Source organism: Lacerta agilis, chromosome 2, assembly GCF_009819535.1.
Source record: "Lacerta agilis isolate rLacAgi1 chromosome 2, rLacAgi1.pri, whole genome shotgun sequence".
Classification (NCBI taxonomy): domain Eukaryota; kingdom Metazoa; phylum Chordata; class Lepidosauria; order Squamata; family Lacertidae; genus Lacerta; species Lacerta agilis.
In genome coordinates this window covers 3,246,884-3,268,139 of record NC_046313.1, presented here as the reverse complement: position 1 = coordinate 3,268,139, position 21,256 = coordinate 3,246,884, and the positions used below count along the sequence as shown (strand labels likewise).

Genomic DNA, 21,256 nt, shown 5'->3' with positions numbered 1-21,256 from the left:
AACATCTGAAGGCCCACAAGTTCTCAAATCTGGCCTTAAGGGGACCCTGAGTGCCACAAACCCACCCATTTTTGTCCTGGCTTTATTAGTTAGGGCAGAGCTTTCCAAACTGTGTGTCACGACATGTTAGTGTGTCGGCTGCAGTATGTTGGTGTGTCGCGCAAATGCTCCCCGTGCTCCTCCCGGAACTGGCAAGGGGTTAGCTTAACCTCTGGTTTGCTATTAAAACTGAATTACCGTGTCACAAAATGATGCATGTTTAAAAAGTGTATCACCCACATGAAAAGTTTGGAAAGCTCTGACTTAGGGAGTACACTGAGTGGTAGCCATCCCAGATGATACAGAGACTTCCCTCCCTGAAACCTGCCAATTAGCTTAATGGTTCAGTGATTCTTAAGCAGCCATCCGAAGACTCTAAGAGGATTTTCAACACGCAAACTGATTAAGTAGAATGAATGGAAGGGCTTTGGGGGGAGAGGCGGAAGAGTGCTGGATGCTGATTGATGGGGAGGGGGGAGAAGGAAGCACACCACTGAGCGCCAGAAAAACTTTCATCCATTGTTCAAGGATTTTCCTGGGAGCACTGTGACCTAGTCAAATATATCTGCTCTGGGGAAGAAGCAAGAACAGCCCTTGGAGGAAGCCATTAATATTTCAAGATGCCACATCTGCTTAATTCTTTTGCAGGGCAGTAATCAATCAATCAATCATATGCTGCAGAGTCCTCTCTGGAGACAGCTTTTGAGATCTCTCTCTCTCTCTCTCCCCCTCTCCCTCTGAAAGAGCTGCTGGGAGATAACCAAATGTTCAAGAAGGCCCACTTGGGGCACAGCTAATGTTATCAGGTTTTAGCATAGACTGGGTGATTAGATTTGAGGTCAGAAACAGCCAATACTCAAATGCTGGACAGACTAGAAGTAATTTCTAGTAAGTTAACCTGAATTAAAAGTGATACATGAGGCTCTTTGCAACCAGTGCACACACTTCTGAGAGAACTTGACAACCATCTGTAACAGGAGCCGGAGGAAGCTGAACTGGAGTGCCACTGAAGCAGGTGGAGAGAGGGGGAGGGGGAGCTAGAACACACACACCACCGCGGTTTCAGAAAAGATGTGTTCAGCTTCCAGGAGTGCTTATATTCCTGTTCTGCACGCTAGCACAATACACAAAGTGTCTTAATTCTTCACAGACACGAAATGGCACGCTGGTCTCTGTGAAGCAAGGGGCCTCCAAATGCTGGTTTGTAGGAAGCTGAGACCAAACCCAATTCTGTTTAGTGTACCTGTATGACAAATGTATTTCTGAACACCTGTTTGTCATAGTAACACTTTTACATTATTAGGTGTATATAGAAGGTAACCATTTTAAGCGTGTCCAATTGATGCACCATCGCTGACACACAGGCCCTTTTGGACCCAGAAGAGGGCAGAATGGGGGGCGTAATGGGGGCAGGGCAGGGTGTTAACGGGGCAGAGCACGCTTATGCATGAGGGCCAGGAACGGAAACCCCTCCCCCCCCCCATGCAAAAGGGTTGCTGCCTGCATGTACAAATGCTGTGTGTAAGACTAAGAACATAAAAAGAACCCTGTTGGATCAGGCCAGTGGCCTATCTAGTCCAGCATCCTGTTCTCACAGTGGACAACCAGATGCCTGTGAGAAGCCCCAAAACTGCTCCCATGATCCATTCAGAGGCTTGCACACTCAAAACCTTTCACCTCTAGTCTCAGGAAGCATGGGTTTGTCACAGATCTGAACACTGTAGTACAAAGAAAACCACTGCCTGATGTCATAAGTAGGCAGCATGTTGTATTCCCTCCAGATGTCCTCCCCACCTTCTTCCCTAGTTTGGATTGACCTGTACTAGAGAGAGGCACTCTGGGCATCTTAGCAACAATAGCAGGCAAGCAGCCACTGGACAAAGCACAAGAAGAGGGCCTGCCATTTTGCACTGGGCAGCGCTGAGCTGGGTCATGAAGAAGCAATAACAAGAGATTAAGTGTATAAACACAGTAGATAAAAAAAGGAGCATTTGCTTTCAGGTGTTCAAAGGATTTCATGTACATTGAGTTAGATCCAGACTAAGTTGGCTGAATTTAGGTCCCATTGAAACAATGGCACAAGTTAGTCGTCATGACTTGAGTCCAACGAATTAAGTTCAAACAGCTTAGGGCAGTATTCAACTAACCCACCACTAATTATGCCAAGTTCAGTGTCTGTCAGGTTGTCACTATACAGTCTGTAAATAGTATTTTGTTCCCCAAAGGAAATAAAATCAGCTGGAACTGAGCCCTAATTTTTTTAATTGTTGTTTTAATTTGCTGGAAGCCGCCCAGAGTGGCTGGGGCAACCCAGTCAGAATGGTTGGTAGGTTGGACAGATTAGATAGATGATAGACAGACAGACAGACAGACAGACAGACAGACAGACAGAGATGACAGATATAGATAGATGATAGGAGGTAGGTAGGTAGGTGATAGATATTGTCGTCGTCATCATCATCCCATCGGGGAAGGGTTTCTCCCTGCGCAACAGGACTCCCTCCCAATCTTCTTCCACTGAATGCACCCTGCACCCTCCCCAAATCTGCTCTGAACAGTTGAGTCACAAGAATAAATTTAGGGGACACACAGGATGAGAACACTCCATTGCACATGCAGAAAGTCTTGTGGTGACTTAGCACTATGTAGATCCCCCCTCAGTCTAGATCCAGACCATTATTTAGTAGTGATTCTTAAAACATTATTGCAAGCTAGGTGAACATTATTATCCCCAAAGTGCAGATGGGGGTGACTGAAGCTGATGCAGAAGCCACCTGGGGAGTTCATGGCAGAGGTGACATTCTAACATGAGCTTCTATATTGTACAGTTCCTTCTCTTTGCCACTACATGACAGCAGCTCACTGAAAGGGCGACTGCTTGGGAGGAATTCAAACAAAACTTTGGGTGCAAAGATATATGAGAGCAGGTGCCATGAGCAAACAGGCAGTTAGAAGGGCAAAAGGGGGCTAGGCCAGCAGTTGTATGGAGAAGAATGAGTGTGAGAGACATGTGCAAGACTCAGAAAGGGGGACTTTGAAAAGCAGCTATGAGAGTACAACCAATGAGGCCAGGCAGAAAGGTGGGCCTTTACATGCTTGGGCACCTGGTAAGCAGAGCATCCTATGCATTTTTGGTGAGCAGCAACACTTCTGCTTAATCCTCCTTGGGTGAAGTTGCTGCTAAACCCTTTAAGACCTATAACATGTGTTCCTGCTGCTGCTGACAGGAAACAACAGCTAAGCTGAGCTAACAACCATTTAAATCTAAAGGGAAATAATGCAAAATGACCCTTTAATATACCAGCTAATTAGCATTTTTGAAGCACCTGGTGGGAGGCAGCAGGAACAATACCAGCCGCTGCCAACCTTCTTGTGAAACCAGAACAAGAGATGTGTGTACAACTCATAAAAGTCTATGGCCGTTGAGTAGAAGGGTAAAGGCTTGCCCCCATTACTCATTACTCATTGCTCAGAGCTATAAATACCAGAGGTGTGGTTGTTTTAATTGTGCCTGAAGCAACCTGAAGCAAACCATGCATCTTGGTTTAGCATTATGTGCAGACCAGCACACGTGGTTTGTTTCTCCCAAGCAAACCATTAGTGATAAGCTAGGAACAAACCTTAGCTTTCACTCATGGTTTGATTAGATAAGGTTGGCATACATCCGGGAAAACCAGGACATGTCCTGGGGGGGGGGGGCAACATGCCCACCTGGGTGTCTGTTTACATTTTAAAGGAAATGTCCAGGTTTGGGGTCGGGGGGGGGGGTCCTCAGGCAGCTCATGCTGCTCTGCATGCCGTGGCTGCTGCCAGCCTGAGCCAGGGAAAGAGGTGTGAGGGTGCCGCGGTGGCAGCCCTGCATGCCTCTTTCCCCAGCTTGGGCTGTCCTCTATTTTTCTCTTTAAGATATGGCAACCCTAGATTAGAGCAAAACAAATGAGGATTACTGGTTCACATGCAAAACTAAGCCAAATCTTTACTGTGATGTGCAAACCAGCCCGTTCTTATAGCAAAAAGAATGTAGACTCTTGCTGGTACCTTAAAAGAGAAACATATTTTCAATGCAAATATATTCATGTCTATTTAGAAGCAAGTTCCATTATTTCCAGTGGGGCTTACTCCCTAGTAAATGTGTTCAGAACTGCCCTTTATTGTGGCATAAGTCTTCATGAGCTAAAGCCCACTTCATCAGATGCTGATGTAAGTATGTGCATGAAATGCAAAGGACAGCAATGTGCCACCTTTCTATGCAGAAACCAAATAAATAGTCAGATTCGATCAGAATTTCCCACTTCCAACAATAAAATTTCTACTGGCAATAAAAACATTTTAGCAAGAAAGATAGCTTTAACACCTCTCTCCCTTGTCCTGTTTTAGGGCTCAAGCACTAATCAGTCTGGAATGCTCTGTCATCCTGTTTTCTCCTGGTATAATGCACACAAGGTGGGCAGATCATTGAACAGATTGAGCTGCAGCAAGCCTCAGAGTTGTGTGTTCCCCTCCCCTCATCCAGCACTTAACAGAATCCACCTATGGCATAGCTAACATAATTAAAAATGTAGCAGCTTTACTTGTTATCCTGAAGCCATTCCTAAAAAGCAAAAACCCCTAACTTTTGGAGGTCAGACCAATTAGTGCTTTTCTTAACATATCAGCAGGATATTTTTACTCTTGCTAGAGACAATTGGCAATCAAACAAACAGTGAGGAAGATCCTCTTTATGCATCTGGCAGTGACAAAGCTAAGAACTGTATGGAATCTTAAACAACCTACCCTCTAATACCACAGGTGGCATTAGATGAAATCTAGCAAGTGTTAAGCTCTCTTCTCAAATAAACCAATCAGTTCTATATAGATAATCCTCCAAACCTGGTTTATAATTGAGCAGATTACGCCACTGGACAACCTTTCCCATCCTGAGAGAGGGAAAGTATGTGTGAATACATCACTTTCTAAATGATCATTAAGTATAAGTAGCTGCCTGCAGATAAGGCAGTATTGCAGAATGGCACACTGTTCTGTACCTGTTGCTAAAACAACCTCATGGAACTTTGTTGCTCATACATGAACATAATGAGAAAGCGGGATGGCAAGACACTCCTTTGTTGCCATTCAGTAGAGTCCTGATAAAAATGAACCACCTATACAACCAACCACGGCAGGAGGGTGGGCAGTTCAATCAATCTGATGATATATGACCAAGACAGAGAGACTAGTCAGACCAATGCTATGTGGATAATTAAAAAACTGGCCTAAAGAATGGACTGACCAGATATGGGTGATAAAATAGGATGCAGGAGGGATGGCTGGACCACTCTCTGTGATGCTAAGTGAGCAGGACATGGAATGCAAGAATAAACTTATTACTCAATCTGATGCCATACTGATGGTAGTTGTGACAGAAGAATAGATCCAGCAGCAATGAATGGGATGCAGAGAGTGGACTAAGTCCTCTGGTTAGGATGTAATGCCGTTATTTCTAGATGGAGTCTGATGTGACATTGTGAATGACTTTTAATTACGCTCATAGCACTGCTGAGAGGTGTGTGTGTGTGTGTGTGTGTGATTTTGGCACCATTCCCAAAGAGAACAAATCCTTGCCTTATTTCACAATGAACACAGACCTCCACCACCAAACATCAAGGTGATACAACAAAGCAAACCAACAACAGTTTTGCTGGGCACTTCAACTGGTCCTCAGCCCCAGCACATCCCACCTCTTTCCCTCCAAACACTACCCCAAACCCACTCCCCTATATACCTGTGGGCTGACGTCGCTGGTGGTAGACATGAAGGGCTCCACCCTTATCCACCCGGGTTACCACTTGGAAGTCGCTACTGTTGAATCGATTAACACGGATGACGCTGGTTTTCTGCTGAGCATTGGCATTGTCTGAGTTGGTGGCATACAGGTAGTTTTCAAAGACAGTCAGGCCATAGAGATGCTCTATCTAGAGGGCACAAATGTGATTTTTGTGTGTGTGGATCACTTTGCTTTTTTATTTTGCAGCTTACTCAGCTTAAAGCCCTTCCCTTTCCGGTCCCCTTCTTCGCTGTACCTGCTGTCCAATTATGGCACACTATGGCTCAGAATTTATGCCTGCCTTCCCCCAAGCTGGTGCTGCGCTGAGGTTGCTCAACTATTTATATATTTATTATTTAGTTCATAAAATTTAAACACCGTTTGATTGTTTAAAAAAACCCCACAAATCAGTTTACAAAAGGATAAAACAATAAAATCGAGAAAAAAATCACAACCATAAAAAAGTTAAAATACTAAAACAGATTCAAATCACCTCAACTTTCTAAGCACCTGGGTCACCCTGTCTAAACAAGAATGCTTTTAGCAGGTGCTGAAAGGGTGCAGTGAAGGCGCCTGCTTGATCTCAATAGGCAGGGAGTTCCAACTCCCATCACCCCTGATCATTAGCCATGCTCGCTGAGGCTGGAGGGAACTGCAGTTCAGAACATATAGAGGGCACCAGGTTGGGGGAAGGCTGCTCTGTGCTTTCAGTTGGCAGAGCAGGTCCACTGGCCTTCAGATCTCTTAGAACTCTTGTGACTCATCCGCATTGCTTACAATCCCGACATCACTTTGTTTCTATGCAGCAAATGTCTATGTGCTGAACATCAGTGCTGTCATCTTGTTTAAGGAACTCAGAGCAGCTTTCCAGCTCACAACCCAGGCCTTTTAAGATCTCTTTAATTTTTTAAAAAAAGTTTGCTTAAGCCTGCAGTTAGATTGCTACATTTAGGTACAGTATTTTCCGGCGTATAAGACGACTGGGCGTATAAGACGACCCCCAACAAATACAGAGTTTGAGATACACTCGACCGCAGATTCTCCACCAAGTGTATAAGATGACCCCCAACTTTTGAGAAGATTTTCCTGGATTAAAAAGTAGTCTTATACGCCAGAATATACAGTATCTCTCAACGTAAGTTGAAGGATAAATTAGAAGCACAGTCGTTAGTGATATTGATATTCCCAAAGACAGCAGTGCACCAGAAGGAACCAGAGATGGGCTTAACCACCCCATGGTTCCAAGGGATTCCATAACTCCTGCTGCAGGATCTCCAAAGGAGAACTCACCAGGATGCCCTGAATGATAGTGTGCCGGTTCTTTCCTTCATAATCCACCACTTCGATGTAGTCAAGATAGGCATCTGCCCAATAAACTAGTCGGTTGACCAAGTCCAAGGTGATACCATGGGGGAAGACAATCTTGGCATCAACCAGTTTTGTGCGGTTCTGCCCATCCATGTCACAGCGCTCCACCTTCGGTATCTGTCCATAGTCGGTGAAGAAAACTTTCCTGCAAGAAAGCAGAGAAGCAGGTGAGGAGTACTTCAAGCAGAAAATCTTTTCAATTACTTAACCTCAGGTCTGCATGTTTTAATTAAACAAACTCATAGGTTAAGGCTACTTGTAAAGCCTACTGAATGCATTGAAACCAGTCTAATAATAATAATAATAATAATAATAATAATAATACTTTTCATTAATCATGTATGGGAAAAAGTCTTATTGAACTGAGCTGAACTTCCTTTTGGTTAAACATGGACTGCATCAGGCTGTAAATGAAATCCAGCTTCAAAGCTGTTCTTTCCATTAATGGACCAAAATCTATCAGGAGAGTAACCACCAGAACACAAGTTCATTAGCTGAGAAGTTCCAGATCCAACATTCCTCTTTCAATTAATGTCTTTAAGCAATGTGCTACTTTAAAAACAAAATGAGTCTGCCTCATTTCTAGAGTGAGACTTCAATGAAGTCTATAAGGAGCAGTCCAGTCACATAATGGACTTGAAACTGAAAAGGGGATGGTGGTAATGAGTCTCCAATCCTATCCAATCAAGGGAAGATTATGAAACAGATTGACAGCAATCCTAAACCCTCCCGTCACAATGACGGTGGAAGGGTAGGGATACATGTGGAATGCATGTAGTCTCCCCACCGGTCTCCTTCAAGAGAAGCATGGGTGGGTGGCATGCCATCACAGAGGCCCAAGCTTCTGAGTTTTTTCAACCATGCCTGCACTCCTATGGTTTTAAAAGTTGTCTAGCTCTGTCTGTGTATGTTTGGCTTGGATGGAAGTTCCACTGAGTCCAATGAGGCTTCTCCTCAAGTGCATGGGATGTACGCTTAAGAAGTCACTGCAAAACGCCCTTGCTTCTGAACAGTTTGGCCTCTGGGGGTTGGATGAGAGGATTTAGGTAGCAGGGTACTAGGGACTGCTAGCTCATTCAGCTCCTATCAGTTCTACCTGCCAATCTTCACAACTGAACGTTGGGGGGGGAAAGCTGCCAGGAAAAGTTAAAACGAAGTACAGTACAGCTTTTGGTGTCGTGCTTTTGCCTGAGAAAAATGCACAGGAGCAGGGAGGAGATCCTAAGCCTCACCACCCACTAGTGTAAAAACTACTGTTAGAGCAACATAATGTAAACATTTCTTTTATTTTTATTTTTTGAAAACCCTAACACGGGGGTGGGTGGGTTATATCATGTTACCTATCAGAAAACCAAAATAAACACTAGGTGGCAGACTAAGGTATGCTTTGGCCACAGAACACCCATTTCTAAATACCGTTATCTATCATCCACACTGGAAGGAAACACATCAAGTGCAGAAGGAGGCTTCTTGAGTATTCAGGAAAGCAGCCAACCTGATACAAAATGGTGAAAAATACACACTTGTACACACACATTCCTGTTTCTTTGCTTCAATGCTAAATGCAATTTATTTGGGTTTAGCACAAGGATATCAGAAGGCCAGATTGACCATATCCATCTACCATAAGGCCCTCAAGGGCACTCGGATTACTAGACCTCAAGCTTGACACAAAGGAAGCATCAGTATTTGGAATGTTCTTACATAGTATCTGAGTGCCCTCTGGTGCACTCATCTTCAAATGGTGAAGATTTCATCCCCATTGTACATAGATCTTGAGTTAAAAATTAAATACTTGAAAGTAAGCCCCATGGAGAATCAATGAGACTTACTTCTGAGTAAATGTGCTTAAGATTTAGCTACCTACTAAACTCCCTAAAGTATCCACCCCACCCCCACCGGATTTTCTGCAAATCAATGTGCTAACGGGATAATCTGGATAGGAGACGAGGCAGGGTGTCACTGTTTCAATGCTCCCCCCACCCAATTTATGTAAACCCACTCTGGCCCAGAAGAATGTGTGTTTGGGCTGCACTCTAAGGCAAGGGTCCCCAAACTAAGGCCCAGGGGCCGGATGCGGCCCAATCGCCTTCTAAATGCAGACGGTCCGGGAATCTACATGAGCAGAATGTCTCCTTTTATTTAAAATGCATCTCTGGGTTATTTGTGGGGCCTGCCTGGTGTTTTTACAGGAGTAGAATGTGTGCTTTTATTTCAAATGCATCTCTGGGTTATTTGTGGGGTATAGGAATTCGTTCATATTTTTTTCAAAATATAGTCTGGCCCCCCACAAGGTCTGAGGGACAGTGGACTGGCCCCCTGCTGAAAAAGTTTGCTGACCCCTGCTCTAAGGCCTCATCAGCACAACACAAACTCTTTGCTTTCACTTAAAGTGCAATACAATGAACTGAATGCCTGAAACCTCTCCCCAAAGTACTCCCCCATCTGGCTTCTAAATGTGCACCTGAAACTACCCAGCAGGAGGAAAAGCAGCTGTGGTTGGTTGGGTTTCAAGGGAGCCTAACCAAGCAGGCAGGCAGTGGATGGGTTAACACACCCTCACCACCACCTCACACCTCCCCTACAAAATGTCCCCTCTCACTGCTTCTGGGATGCCAGGAAGCTTTCTTTCTTGCATATGCATTGTACAGTATACAGTTACCAACTTCCCTCCCCAGTGGGTCTTGAACTCTGCAGCGCTCCAGCCACTCCATCATCCTGAATTCCATTACTCTTATGACTGCTGCTGAATAGTAGCAGCATTTAGCATCTCTTTAATGCCAGTCTTGCAGCAAGTACCGTACAGCACATAAATGTGGTCCCATTTCTGTGCAGAGGGCTTACAACAGGCTTCCTCAAACTCAGACCTCTAGATGTTTTTGGCCTACAACTCCCATGATCCCTAGCTAGGACCAGTGGTCAGGGATGATGGGAATTGTAGTCTCGAAACATATGGAGGGCCGAGTTTGAGAAAGCCTGGCTTACAACAACCTACTTTAGGCAAACCGGGGAGAAACAAGGCCAGAGGATGATGAGTCAAGTGTCAATGGAAATGCTAGTAAGGTGTGCCAGTGGTGCTGAGGACAAGTTTGGTAAGAGAACTGAGCCTTGAGGGCAAATGTGAAGGAGGTGGCCTGAGGGAGGGGGAAGGCTACATAGAGCAACATGGCAGAAAGCAGAGACATGTGCCTGGAAGAAGGAGACAACGGGTAACAAATACTCCTTCCTTGATTCTAAGATGATATAAGCTACCAAGACCTGACTGAACTGGAGCACTTTGCCTTGTCTATATGCAGCTGCAAGACCCCAGCACAGAGGAAATGCATGCCCTGTATCTGCTCAAGGTCAACTCTATGCATGCTTGTATGAACTGAGCACAACCTTGATTTGGTCCAGACCCTTAGCAAGTTTATGCATGCCAGACAAGATGATTCTATCCTTTCTTGCAAAGTCAGTGATGAAATATAAACATCTGCGCAACCAAATATGCATAGACGCAATACTGAGCTACAATGTCATGAACTTCCTTTTATGTTTTCCCTCAGCATTTTCAGTTTTTTCCAGCAGTGCCTTGACACAAATATTACCATCATCTTCTTCCTCTTTTCCAAGAAGATTTCACTAAAGTCAACTGTCTGACCTTCAAGAGGCCTAGCAAGCACATCATGCCAAGTACAACTGAAGTGTGATCCTTGGACCCTTGACCAGAGAGGATCCATAAATTTAACAGCGTCTGGTCACTAATGGGAAGCCACTTTGTCCTTTGCACAGTGAGGTGAGGCACTCCCCTCTAAATGTGGTACAGACAGAATGGGATAGCTACACGTCTGATGTGCAGCTCACCCATAACATAGCGCCAATTACACAGATTCTATGGTTTTCTACAGCACATCCAGACAGCTCTATAGTTAGGGATCAGGGGTAGAGTATCAGTGCATCTGATCCTCTCAAGACCAGACATGCTGAGCATTTCAGCTCATGCTGATGCTGCACTAACCCTCATAGCTGAAGCAGAAAGTGTCTAATTGTGTCCCAGGAAACCAGGAGAAAAAAAGGTCTCTAATGTTTCCAAGAACAGTTTTTGTTCACAACACCCAAAAGGAGCCATAGAAACTGACACTGATAGCATGTTCCAGGCAGGAACACGTCTATCAGGGAGGGTTCAGACATTATGTGCCTCTTCTGTAAATCAGGACTAGGCAACATAGTACCCTTCAAATGTTGCAGGACTACATCTCCCATCAGTCCCAGCTAGCATCGTCAATTGTCAGGGATGATAGGAGCTCCAGTCCAACAACACCTGAAGGGTACCACAATGGCTACTCCTGTTGTAAATTATGAGCCCAAATGACCTTCTAATGCCAGCTGAAGTCAAATCCAGCACCACAGGTCATGGCCAATCCTTGGAGGCTCTGACACTGTGTAGGCCCAGCCTTCAGCTGACAGGTACTATGTGAAATTGGGCTCACAGGATACTCTGTGATTCAGACTTCACATTTCTTCACTATCAATCACCTGCCACGTGTAGACCTATGCTAGCAAGGCACTTACACTCTTTGGAAGGAGGATTCCTTTGATAGCTCATAGGTGCTGATGCAGCAAAGAAGGATCTCATAGAACCCAGGTTCAAAAGATTCTCGAATCTAATACCTTGGACATGGCAGGGCAACGTTCAAGATCAACTCTATAAATCAGCTCACCCACCCACCAGCCCATGCTTAAATGGACAAATTATCACAATTCTCAGAATATAAAGTTGCCATTCGTTCCCAAATAATTCCCACTATGTTCCTAATTTCAGCTATGCTTTCTAATAGGTCAATAATTGAAATGGGGCAGAAGGAAAGAGAGGTGTTTGCCATTTCGTATGCCATTTCACTGCTGCTCAGCTGGTTAGATTTCACATTGACAGGCACTTAGTTATTCAAAGGACACTGTGATAATTTAAGAGAAAAAGTCAAGCATGAAAAGTGCATTACTTATAGCTCTGGGCTCATGGATTCTACATGGGCATGACCACATCTTGAAAATGCAGAAGAAATCCTATTTTGCATCGATTACATCACAATAAATAAATAATACACAAACTTTATGCAGCCAATCTTCTTTAAAATGACTGGAAAACGTCATGGGAAGGAGCACATAAAATGCTCTTCCTCCAAGCTGCACCATTCTCCTAAAGCAGGGGTGGCCAGCTCCCAAGAGACTGCGACCTACTTTCAAAATTAAAATCTGGCAGTGACCTACCCCCGTTTTTTAGGGGTTTAGGTCAAGGTTGTTGAGCTTTTTTAGGGGGGAGATATGCCCCTTTTTTAGGGGTTCAGGTCAAAGTTGTTCAGCTTTTTTTACAGGGGTGAAATGCTCACTTTTAGTGAGGATCAGGGAATAAAGTCCTGTTTTTTTGGGGGGGGGATTAGCCGCTCACCAAAATATCGATCTGTCTCACAGCTAAAACTCTGTCTACCTTTCAAGAGAAGAGGAGAAAATGCAGGAGGGGAGAGGGGGCGGGGCCACGTCCTCTTAGGCAAAAGCAAAGGAAAAGGAGCCTGAGATCGGCAGTGATCAACTAGAACTTCCCGGGGATCGACCAGTCGATCGCGATTGACCTGTTGGACATCCCTGTCCTAAAGCCAGGAATTACTGTATCGAGTTCATAAACCACCAATTGCAACATTATTTCCATCTTTCCCAAACAAATATATTATTCATCCACAACCCGCACACACAAGATTCTCACCCCATGGTTGGGTCCAGTGCAATGCCTTTGGGATTGTACAGTTCCAGGTCAAGCAGCGTAACACAGGTGACCCCATTCTTGTTGCAGACAAATATCCGGTCATCAATATCATCCACAAAGTAGAAGTTGCCCGTAAGCCAGTCAATAGCCATCTGCTCCACATCTAATGGAAGAAAACGAAGGATGTGGTAAGTAAAATGTTAACTCGTGGTCAAGAACAGTTCAGAAATTAAGCTTCTTCAAAAGGCCAGCAATCTGGAGTTGGGCTCTATACAGAATGGGTAGGTAATGTTTCATCTGTTGATATTTTTATCTGCCGAGCCCATCTGCCTTATCAGTCTTGTAGTTATTTGGACTTTCGGTGGACTCCTTTTGAAAGCTACACCTATGAGAAATAAACTGTGGGGAATCTTGATTCTTCGATTCTGTCAAAACTCCTTGGAAACCATGGTTCAGAGTGTCCAAATAGTAAAATGAGGCCTCCAACTACTACATCATCAAAAATATTTACAACCTGCCTTTCATCTGTACAGGTACATCTGATCAGCTCGTTCCTCAGGACAAGAAGGAACTGAATTGCAAAAGAGCTGCCAGTGGATCTGTAAAGAGTCAGGCTCATGGTACAGGTCTCAAGAGTTCCAGGTCATCCAGCATTATAGAGAGAGTGCTTGCACTCCGTGAATGAAAGTACCTCAGAAAAGCAAAAGATCTTCAAAGAGAAGGCTAAGCTACAACCTTCTCTGCAGCATGCTACCGGTAAGTTTTATATGTCTAGTAAGGAGTGCTTTTTTCCAGGCGGTACTCAAAAAGTGTAAAAAAAAGTGTGACACTTACTGTAACAAGTTCATGGTGAGTACCAGCACCTGTTTTTCTGGGGGGGGGGGGGGGAGTGCTGCTAGTAAGTATTGTTTGGGAGGGAGCGCTCAGACTTCTGTTCTCCCATCTGCAATCTGAAATGGTTCGAACCAGCTACACATCACATGGAACTTCTGTTCCTCCTTTGCAGCTCTGTCATCCAGATCATGTCTTCTTACCAAACCTCCATTTCAGGAAATAAGTTCCCAGTTAACTGGAGGTGGTAGATCTAGAACACCATGAAGTTCTCCAGTCCTCTCTTAGGGCTGCTTCTCTCTCTCTCTCTCTCTCTCTCTCTCTCTCTCTCTCTCTCTCTCTCTCGGAAATGTGTATAACTGAGAGTTTTGTTAAGGGAACTTTTCCCAAACACAAAGCTACACTGACAGAAGAAACTACAACCGGCAGAACTTCCCTTTCTGTACAACCCTTTTAAGGGACAGGAGCCTGCTGAACATAAACCCAGTGACCCTATTAAAAACATTTATAAGTTTGTTTATAAAAATTTGTTAGCTGTCTTTCGAACAGCACAGGCACTCAAGATGATGAACAAGCCTTCTAAAACCACCATATAAACTACAGCAGTAAAAGAGAGCAACATGCTCAGCAAAAAACAAAAAACCTGGCAAAGCCCTTTCCAAATAAAAACTTTTTCTCAATTGCCAGAGGAAGCTATATATAATACCATGAAAAATAAAATAGCCTTATAAAATTAGGCCTATTTAGACTATATGCATTTCAGGCTGTGCTGTTCGGCTATGACACAAAAAGGATTTGAATGTGACCCTGTAGCCTCATTGGTCGTGAGACATGACTACCCTGTCTCTTACTAGTGCTCTTCTCCTCCCCACCTCCCCCCCACCACACACACAGCTGGGCAGTGGTGTGCTGTGAAACTTTTCTTTGGGGAACAGTTAGGGCCAGAGGCAACAGCTTGTAAAGGCGATTGTGGGAAGGGAGGGACATTGTGTTTGTGAGCATCCCGCCTCCCTCCCTAAGCCGGGCAGAAGCTTCCCAGGCTTTGGGAAGGAGGCACCAGGTATTAATACTTTAATACTCCAATTTACCAGGTATATTTAGGGGACTAACCTAGTTCCCCATGTCCACTGACCGCATGCCGCTTCACCTGGCCTGCTCTTCTGCCATATCTCACCCCCTATCACATGCCTCCCCTCCTAGTTTTCTTGCTGCCAAGGAACCACCCCAAGCAACCCCTTCTCCTCCCCACTGGGCTGTTTTGTGTTACTGAAGAATAGAGCATCAGGCAGAAGATTGCTCTCCCACTGAGATACTTAGAGGCCTATTCTCCTCTCATCCTTCTGTGCTGCTCTGTTCTTGGGGAACTGGCTGCTGCCCACAATTAGGCTCCCTCACCCGCCCTGTGCCCCCCTTGAAAACAGCTTTCAAAACTTTTTCCGTGTTTCACAGGGTTTTCTTTTTTCTCCAGTCCTGGCATCAATGGGCTTCTGAGAGCACTAGGCCTCCACAGCCTATTGCTACATTCCAAAATACTTTGTTGACAGAGGCCCAAACTGTGTGCTGCTAAAGTGCAGTGGCAGAAGGCCGGGGGGGGGGGGGGGTCTTGGGAAGCAGCAGCAACCACCAAACCAAAAAGGGGGCCCCAGATTCTGGCCAGGTTCAAAAGCTCAGATTATGGCTTGTGAAATACCCTCCCCATGCCACCTCCTTTCATAAGCTCTTACATTCTGATTCCATTATATCCAAAATGGAAAAATGAAGTTTAATATGAGCTTACAAAGCACAATCTTAAATCAACTTCTACCTATGGTTAAGATCCTGACATTAAGCCACAGTTCGCCATTTCAGATTTAATGAGTAACTGTGGTTGGATTAATAAAATCAGGATCACTTGTTTCCAGGTGCTCAACTACAGGTTAGTTATTGTGGCCACTTGCAGATCATCAAAAAGGAAGAAATACATTGCCTATTCAGCCCACAACTATGTGGGTTTACATAAAATTTGCATATGCTAATTTATATACAAAGGTGCAAATTTAGAAATAGTTACTATAATCTACAGTAACGCATCTCCATAACAAGCCCCCATAACAAAATCCAAAACAGACACTGAATCTAAGACAAACAGAAATCAAAACATAGGTTTTCCTAATTAATTCTTTGTAAAGGAACATCCTTTACAAAGGCGAGAACATTATTTTGCTCTTTCACAAGTACAGTTCATAGGATGGTGCTGCCCAAAACACACACACCTTTCAGAATGTAGTTCTCACCAAATTACAGTTTTGTTATTGAATTTATTATTAAATCTCATATCCAGCCTTTCCTTCCAAAGGAGCCCAGGGCGGGACTTTACTATGGCACTTATTATGCTTAAATTACCAATAAAAGGATAACTGCAGCTCACTATGCAAATTGTTTATTTGCAGACTGTAGATTCTGGTTCTTTCTAACTCACAGTTTCTAACTGTGCAAAAGAGATCTGATGTAAGTGAACACCATACAGGCTTCTCTCACATTCTATTTGCAAGAGATTACAGTTGCCATACTTCATTTATTGACTGAACGTCTTTACACCCCAGTTTTCTAAACATAAAGGTAAAGGTAAAGGACCCCTGACAGTTAAGTCCAGTCGCAAAAGACTCTGGGGTTGCGGCGCTCATCTCACTTTACTGGCCAAGGGAGCCGGTGTTTGTCCGCAGACAGTTTTTCTGGGACATGTGGCCAGTGTGGCGGAATAAGGCCTGGTTCATCATGGGTTAACCTATCACTCCCATGTTAGGTGGGTGTTCCCTGGGAGGCGGAGCTACCTGAGATTCTAAAAGGAGGGGGAACAACCTAGAAAGGCAGTTGGGGGTTTGGCAGTTGGGTGTGGAGGTTTAGAAAGAGAAACTGCGAGGTTAGGCTTTGGGGAATGGGAGGAAAGGTCATTTACCATTGCTAACGGGATGCAGGAAAGATTGTAACTGAGCTGAATTATATAAGAAGATTTGTACCAGTACTGACTCAAGATATCCATGTTTTCAAGTTACCTTAATAAAGTTAAAAGTGTTTAAACGTTCACTGACTGTGGCAGTGCGTCAGTACCTCTAGAGGTGTGGTTGAGGGGAAAAGCACGAGAGGTTTCCTTGAGGTAAAAGGGACGGGTGGCTTATTTACCTAACACACAGAGGACTGGGCAGGGAAGCCAAAGGTGCCACGCAGTTGCCAGAACGAAAGGGCAAGCTGCAGCAGTTTGGGAACCCAGGGCGGGAGATCCCAAGGTGGCAGGAGTTTCACTTTAAGAACGTAAAGCACTGAGGTACCCCAGAGACACTCCCATATAACCAAGGAAGGATTCATCCTAGTGGACAGTGAAAGTTAGGGAGAGTCACGGTTGGGGAAGAATCGAAAAGGGTGAGGGAGTGGGATCCCTCACATTTATTTGGTGGCAGCGTCGTGATCCGTAAACAACACCCACACGCCTGTTTAGTTGAGAATCAGACAACTGTATTTTTTCTGTCAGAAAAATGGCTCACCTGAGGAAAGCTAGGGAAGCTAAGGGTGATGAGAGACCCGATGAGGCGGAAACCAGAGAGAACCCTAATGTAGAGTTAGAGATGATGAAAATGAAGTTAGAGATGGCCAGAATTGAAGCTGAAAAAGAGAAAAATAAATTGGAAGCTGAAAAAGAGAAAAATAAATTGGAAGCTGAAAAAGAGAAAAATAAATTGGAAGCTGAAAAAGAGAAAAATAAATTGGAAGCTGAAAAAGAGAAAAATAAATTAGAAGCTGAGAAAGAGAAGGAGCGTTTAGCTTCAGAAGAACGGGTACAATTAGCGAAGGTTGAGGAAGAAAAGGCTAAGATAGCTGCTGAGGAGAGAATGCAATCTGAAAGAATACAATTAGCCAAGGTTGAGGCAGAACGGGAGAGATTCGCTATGGAGAGAGAATTGCAGTTGGGAAGACTGAGGCTGGAGGAGATACGGCTAAGAGCAAAATTATCTCAGAGCCAAGATAGTAATGAAGTCACATTCTTTACGCCTTCACAGAAAAATAAACTGTGGCAAGCTGGGGAAGGAAAGGAAAGACAAGAACCCAATCCTGTCAGACAATCCGAGTCTGATAAGTCTCCTCAAAAGAAAATTACGTGCTTCTTTTGTGAAAGTGAGAGTCACATACAAAATAAATGCTCTCTAGTGGTCAAGGCACAAACTGCAGCTGCTGTTGCGAAGCCAGTAAAACTGTTACTTCAGACGGATATTAAAAACCTTCCGCAGAAACCAGTCCAGGAGCCAACGTATAGTCAAACAGAGGCTTCTGCAAAAGTTATGCAGGTCTGGAGATCTGAGGAAGAGGTTAATAAGGAATTTTTGGAGACTGTCAGAGTAAATGGACAAGAGTTAGTGGGACTACAGGACTCTGAATCGCAAGTTACTCTGATGAGATCTAGTTGTATTCCTAAGGAACAATATCTCCCAAACCAATCTTACAGCATAAAAGGTATATGGGGACCGGAGTTTGAGGTGCAGGTAGCGGAAGTAAATATTCAGTATCAAGATTTCAATGGCAAGTGGACAGTGGGTATTTGGGATGATCTGGAGGTTCCTGTTCTGATAGGCAACGACCTAGCCAACCAGAGACCTCAAATACATGCTATCACAAGAGCGAAACAAGAAGCCCTTGTGGGTTCAAATCCTGCCATTACTGCACCAAACACAGAGCCTGTGGGAGAGGAAGTACTGATTACGCTACCGAATGCACAGGAATCTAGCACCCAGTTTTTAGTGGAACAGGGGGAAGATGAATCTCTGAGAGACTTGTGGGATGAGGTGCAGGGTCCTGACTCTGAAGTGACTTTAGAGAATCCCTGCCTGTCTACTGCAATAGAAGGGAGACATCATAAAACAGCCAAAAGGAGAAAAGGTGCAGCCAAGTGGAAAATGAAAATAGCCAAAAGGGAAAAAGGTGCAGCCAAGTGGAAAATGAAAATAGCCAAAAGGAGAAAAGGTGCAGCCAAATGGAAAATGAAAAAAAAGTTGGTTTTGCCCCGGAAATACCGACTACAAGTTTTACAGTTGGCACTGGAGTCACCCATGGCTGCTTATCTAAGCATTAATAAAACCAGAGACAGAATAAAAGCGTGGTTTTATTGACCCGGAATGGGACTGGAAAGGAACCCATTGGGAACGCGGACGTCTTAACCTATCTTCAGGATCTACAAAGTGATTTACAGGAACTTAAGGAACTATCATCCTGTAATTTAAAAAGAGCACAACAGAAAAGATGGTACGACGCACACGCAGAGATCGGAATTTCCAACCTGGTGACCAAGTCCTGGTGTTGAGACCCAGACGACAGCGGAAGCTCGAGGTTTCCTGGGACGGACTCTTTAGAGTGATAGCAAATGTTATTCCAAATTAGAAATGTGTATAAGTGCCAAATTAGTTGTTATGGTGGAAATAAGATACAGGAAAAGGTAAATTATTTGTTAAGTTATGTTGCAACATAGAAGTTGTGTACAAAAGGGAAATACTATGTTGTTGGTTTTGATTAAGCTCCAATACAGCCAGCATGACTAAGCTGCTTCTGGCAAAACCAGGGCAGCCCATGGAAACACCGTTTACCTTCCCGCCGGAGCGGTACCTATTTATCTACTTGCACTTCATGCTTTCGAACTGCTAGGTGGACAGGAGCAGGGACTAAACAACGGGAGCTCACCCCGTCGTGGGGATTCGAACCACCGACCTTTCGATCAGCAAGCCCTAGGCTCAGAGGTTTAGACCACAGCACCACCCGTGTCCCTATTTTCTAAACATAAATAAGTACATTAGAAATAACTGTTTTACCATAACTTGTGGCAGGAGAGGGACTGTTTGTTTATGAATTTATATCCTCACCTTTCTTCCAAAGAGTCCAACGAGTCATAAGTGGTTTTCTGCAATTTCCCCAGGATATGATTCTCACAACAACCCTGTGAAGTAGGTTAGGCTGAAAGACAGTGACTGGCCCATGTTTCATGGCTATGTGTGGATTTGAACTTTGGTCTCCCAGGTTCTAGTCCAACACTCTAACCACAATACTATGCTGGCTTTGCAAGGGTCAGCCTTCCTCTACTTGCCTCAATCCAGATCCTATTTACTACACATCTGTAGCTCAGCTTTAGAACATCTGCTTTGCATGCAGAAGGTCCCAAATTCAATTCGCAGAACTGCTGCAGAGCAATTAGAGCAGGCAACACTGAGATAAGATGAAAAAGTGGTCTGACTCAGTAACACAGGTTCCACTATCCAAACACAATGCATTCTCAGGGAATTGTTTGTTAGGCGAGTGTTCACATAGCGAGTCAATGATTCCCAATGATTGCTATGGGAAATTTTCTAATGTATTTCCAACTACAGAATTTTGACCCCAAAATGATTTTTTTAAAAACCAGGAAAACCCTCTAAAACCTTGCAAAAGGCAAACAAGGAAAGGGAAAATGCTCTCTTATTTGTTAGATCTCTTCCCCCCCCCAACTCCTTCCCCATGGTTTGTGGGGAAATGGCTGCTGCGAACCAGCAAAACACAATAAAGTAAGGCTTGTTTAAGGCTGCTTATTTGTTACAATACTATACACAGGTCCAGCTGTTTGGATATCTGAACCTGCAGTGTGTACAGCAAGTTTTGGGTACTAATTCCTCATGTTTGGATAAGTGGATTTTCCTTGGCCTCCAACAGAAGGCTCCATATGTCAGGGCCTTCATCTGCTGCGTTCTCTCCACTTCTTCCCCCTGCTCCCCCCTTTTTAAAAAAGGTCAGGAAGCACCCTCTGGACTCCAATAAGCGGCGGCATACAATTGTTTCACTGACTGGGATGCAAAGGAACTGCTATTCTAAGCTGGCCCCAACAATGAAGCTTGACAAAAGAAAGACCCAATTACCCACCATAGCAAATGTATGTGTGCTGGCTTGAATGTTAATACAGTATTGGGTAGGTCTGATGGTGCTGCAGGGATAAGAATGTCTCAGAGTAGACTCTCTCTCTCTCTCTCTCTCTCTCTCTCTCTCTCTCTCTCTCTCCACACTGTGTAATGGAAACATGAATTGCCTCCACTCCCTCAAAGCAGAAGGCTCTGTCTCAAGGGATGGAGGGACTGTTGAGCAACTCAAGCTGCTTGGTGCCCTCCAAAGATGACTGGCTAAGAACCAAGTGCCAGCTTTGCTAACAGTAAAAACTGACTCACTGCAAAATTTGCCTTTCATTAACATGGTGGGAGAGAACAAATTTCTCCATTCGGCTGGAAAAACAATGTTAGTGTTCTGTTGTTCTTCAGAAAACTGGAATCGCCAGGCTTGTAAATTGCAACATCCAAGCTACAAGGGGGATAGGAGCAGCAGCAACAACATAATTCCCTTAGGAGAATTCTGGGAGGAAGGATAAGTTATGAACTGCCACTTGGAGTTGGTGCGCATGTGTGAGAGAGAGGCCGCTGTATCTTAAACCAGTGTTTTTCAAC

General features: G+C 44.3%; 1 protein-coding gene across 5 annotated transcripts in view; it reads right to left on the bottom strand.

Moving 5' to 3' along the window:
* LRP1 (LDL receptor related protein 1) overlaps nucleotides 1-21,256 on the bottom strand; it is a 314,902-nt gene that overhangs the window by 119,499 nt on the left and 174,147 nt on the right. For all 5 annotated transcript variants that reach the window (XM_033137230.1, XM_033137222.1, XM_033137247.1 and 2 more), the window contains 3 exons: nucleotides 12,948-13,110; nucleotides 7,133-7,355; nucleotides 5,801-5,990 (listed from right to left, as the gene is read on the bottom strand). In XM_033137230.1, the coding sequence (XP_032993121.1) occupies nucleotides 5,801-5,990; nucleotides 7,133-7,355; nucleotides 12,948-13,110 (576 nt within the window). The remainder of the gene's footprint in view (nucleotides 1-5,800; nucleotides 5,991-7,132; nucleotides 7,356-12,947; nucleotides 13,111-21,256) is intronic.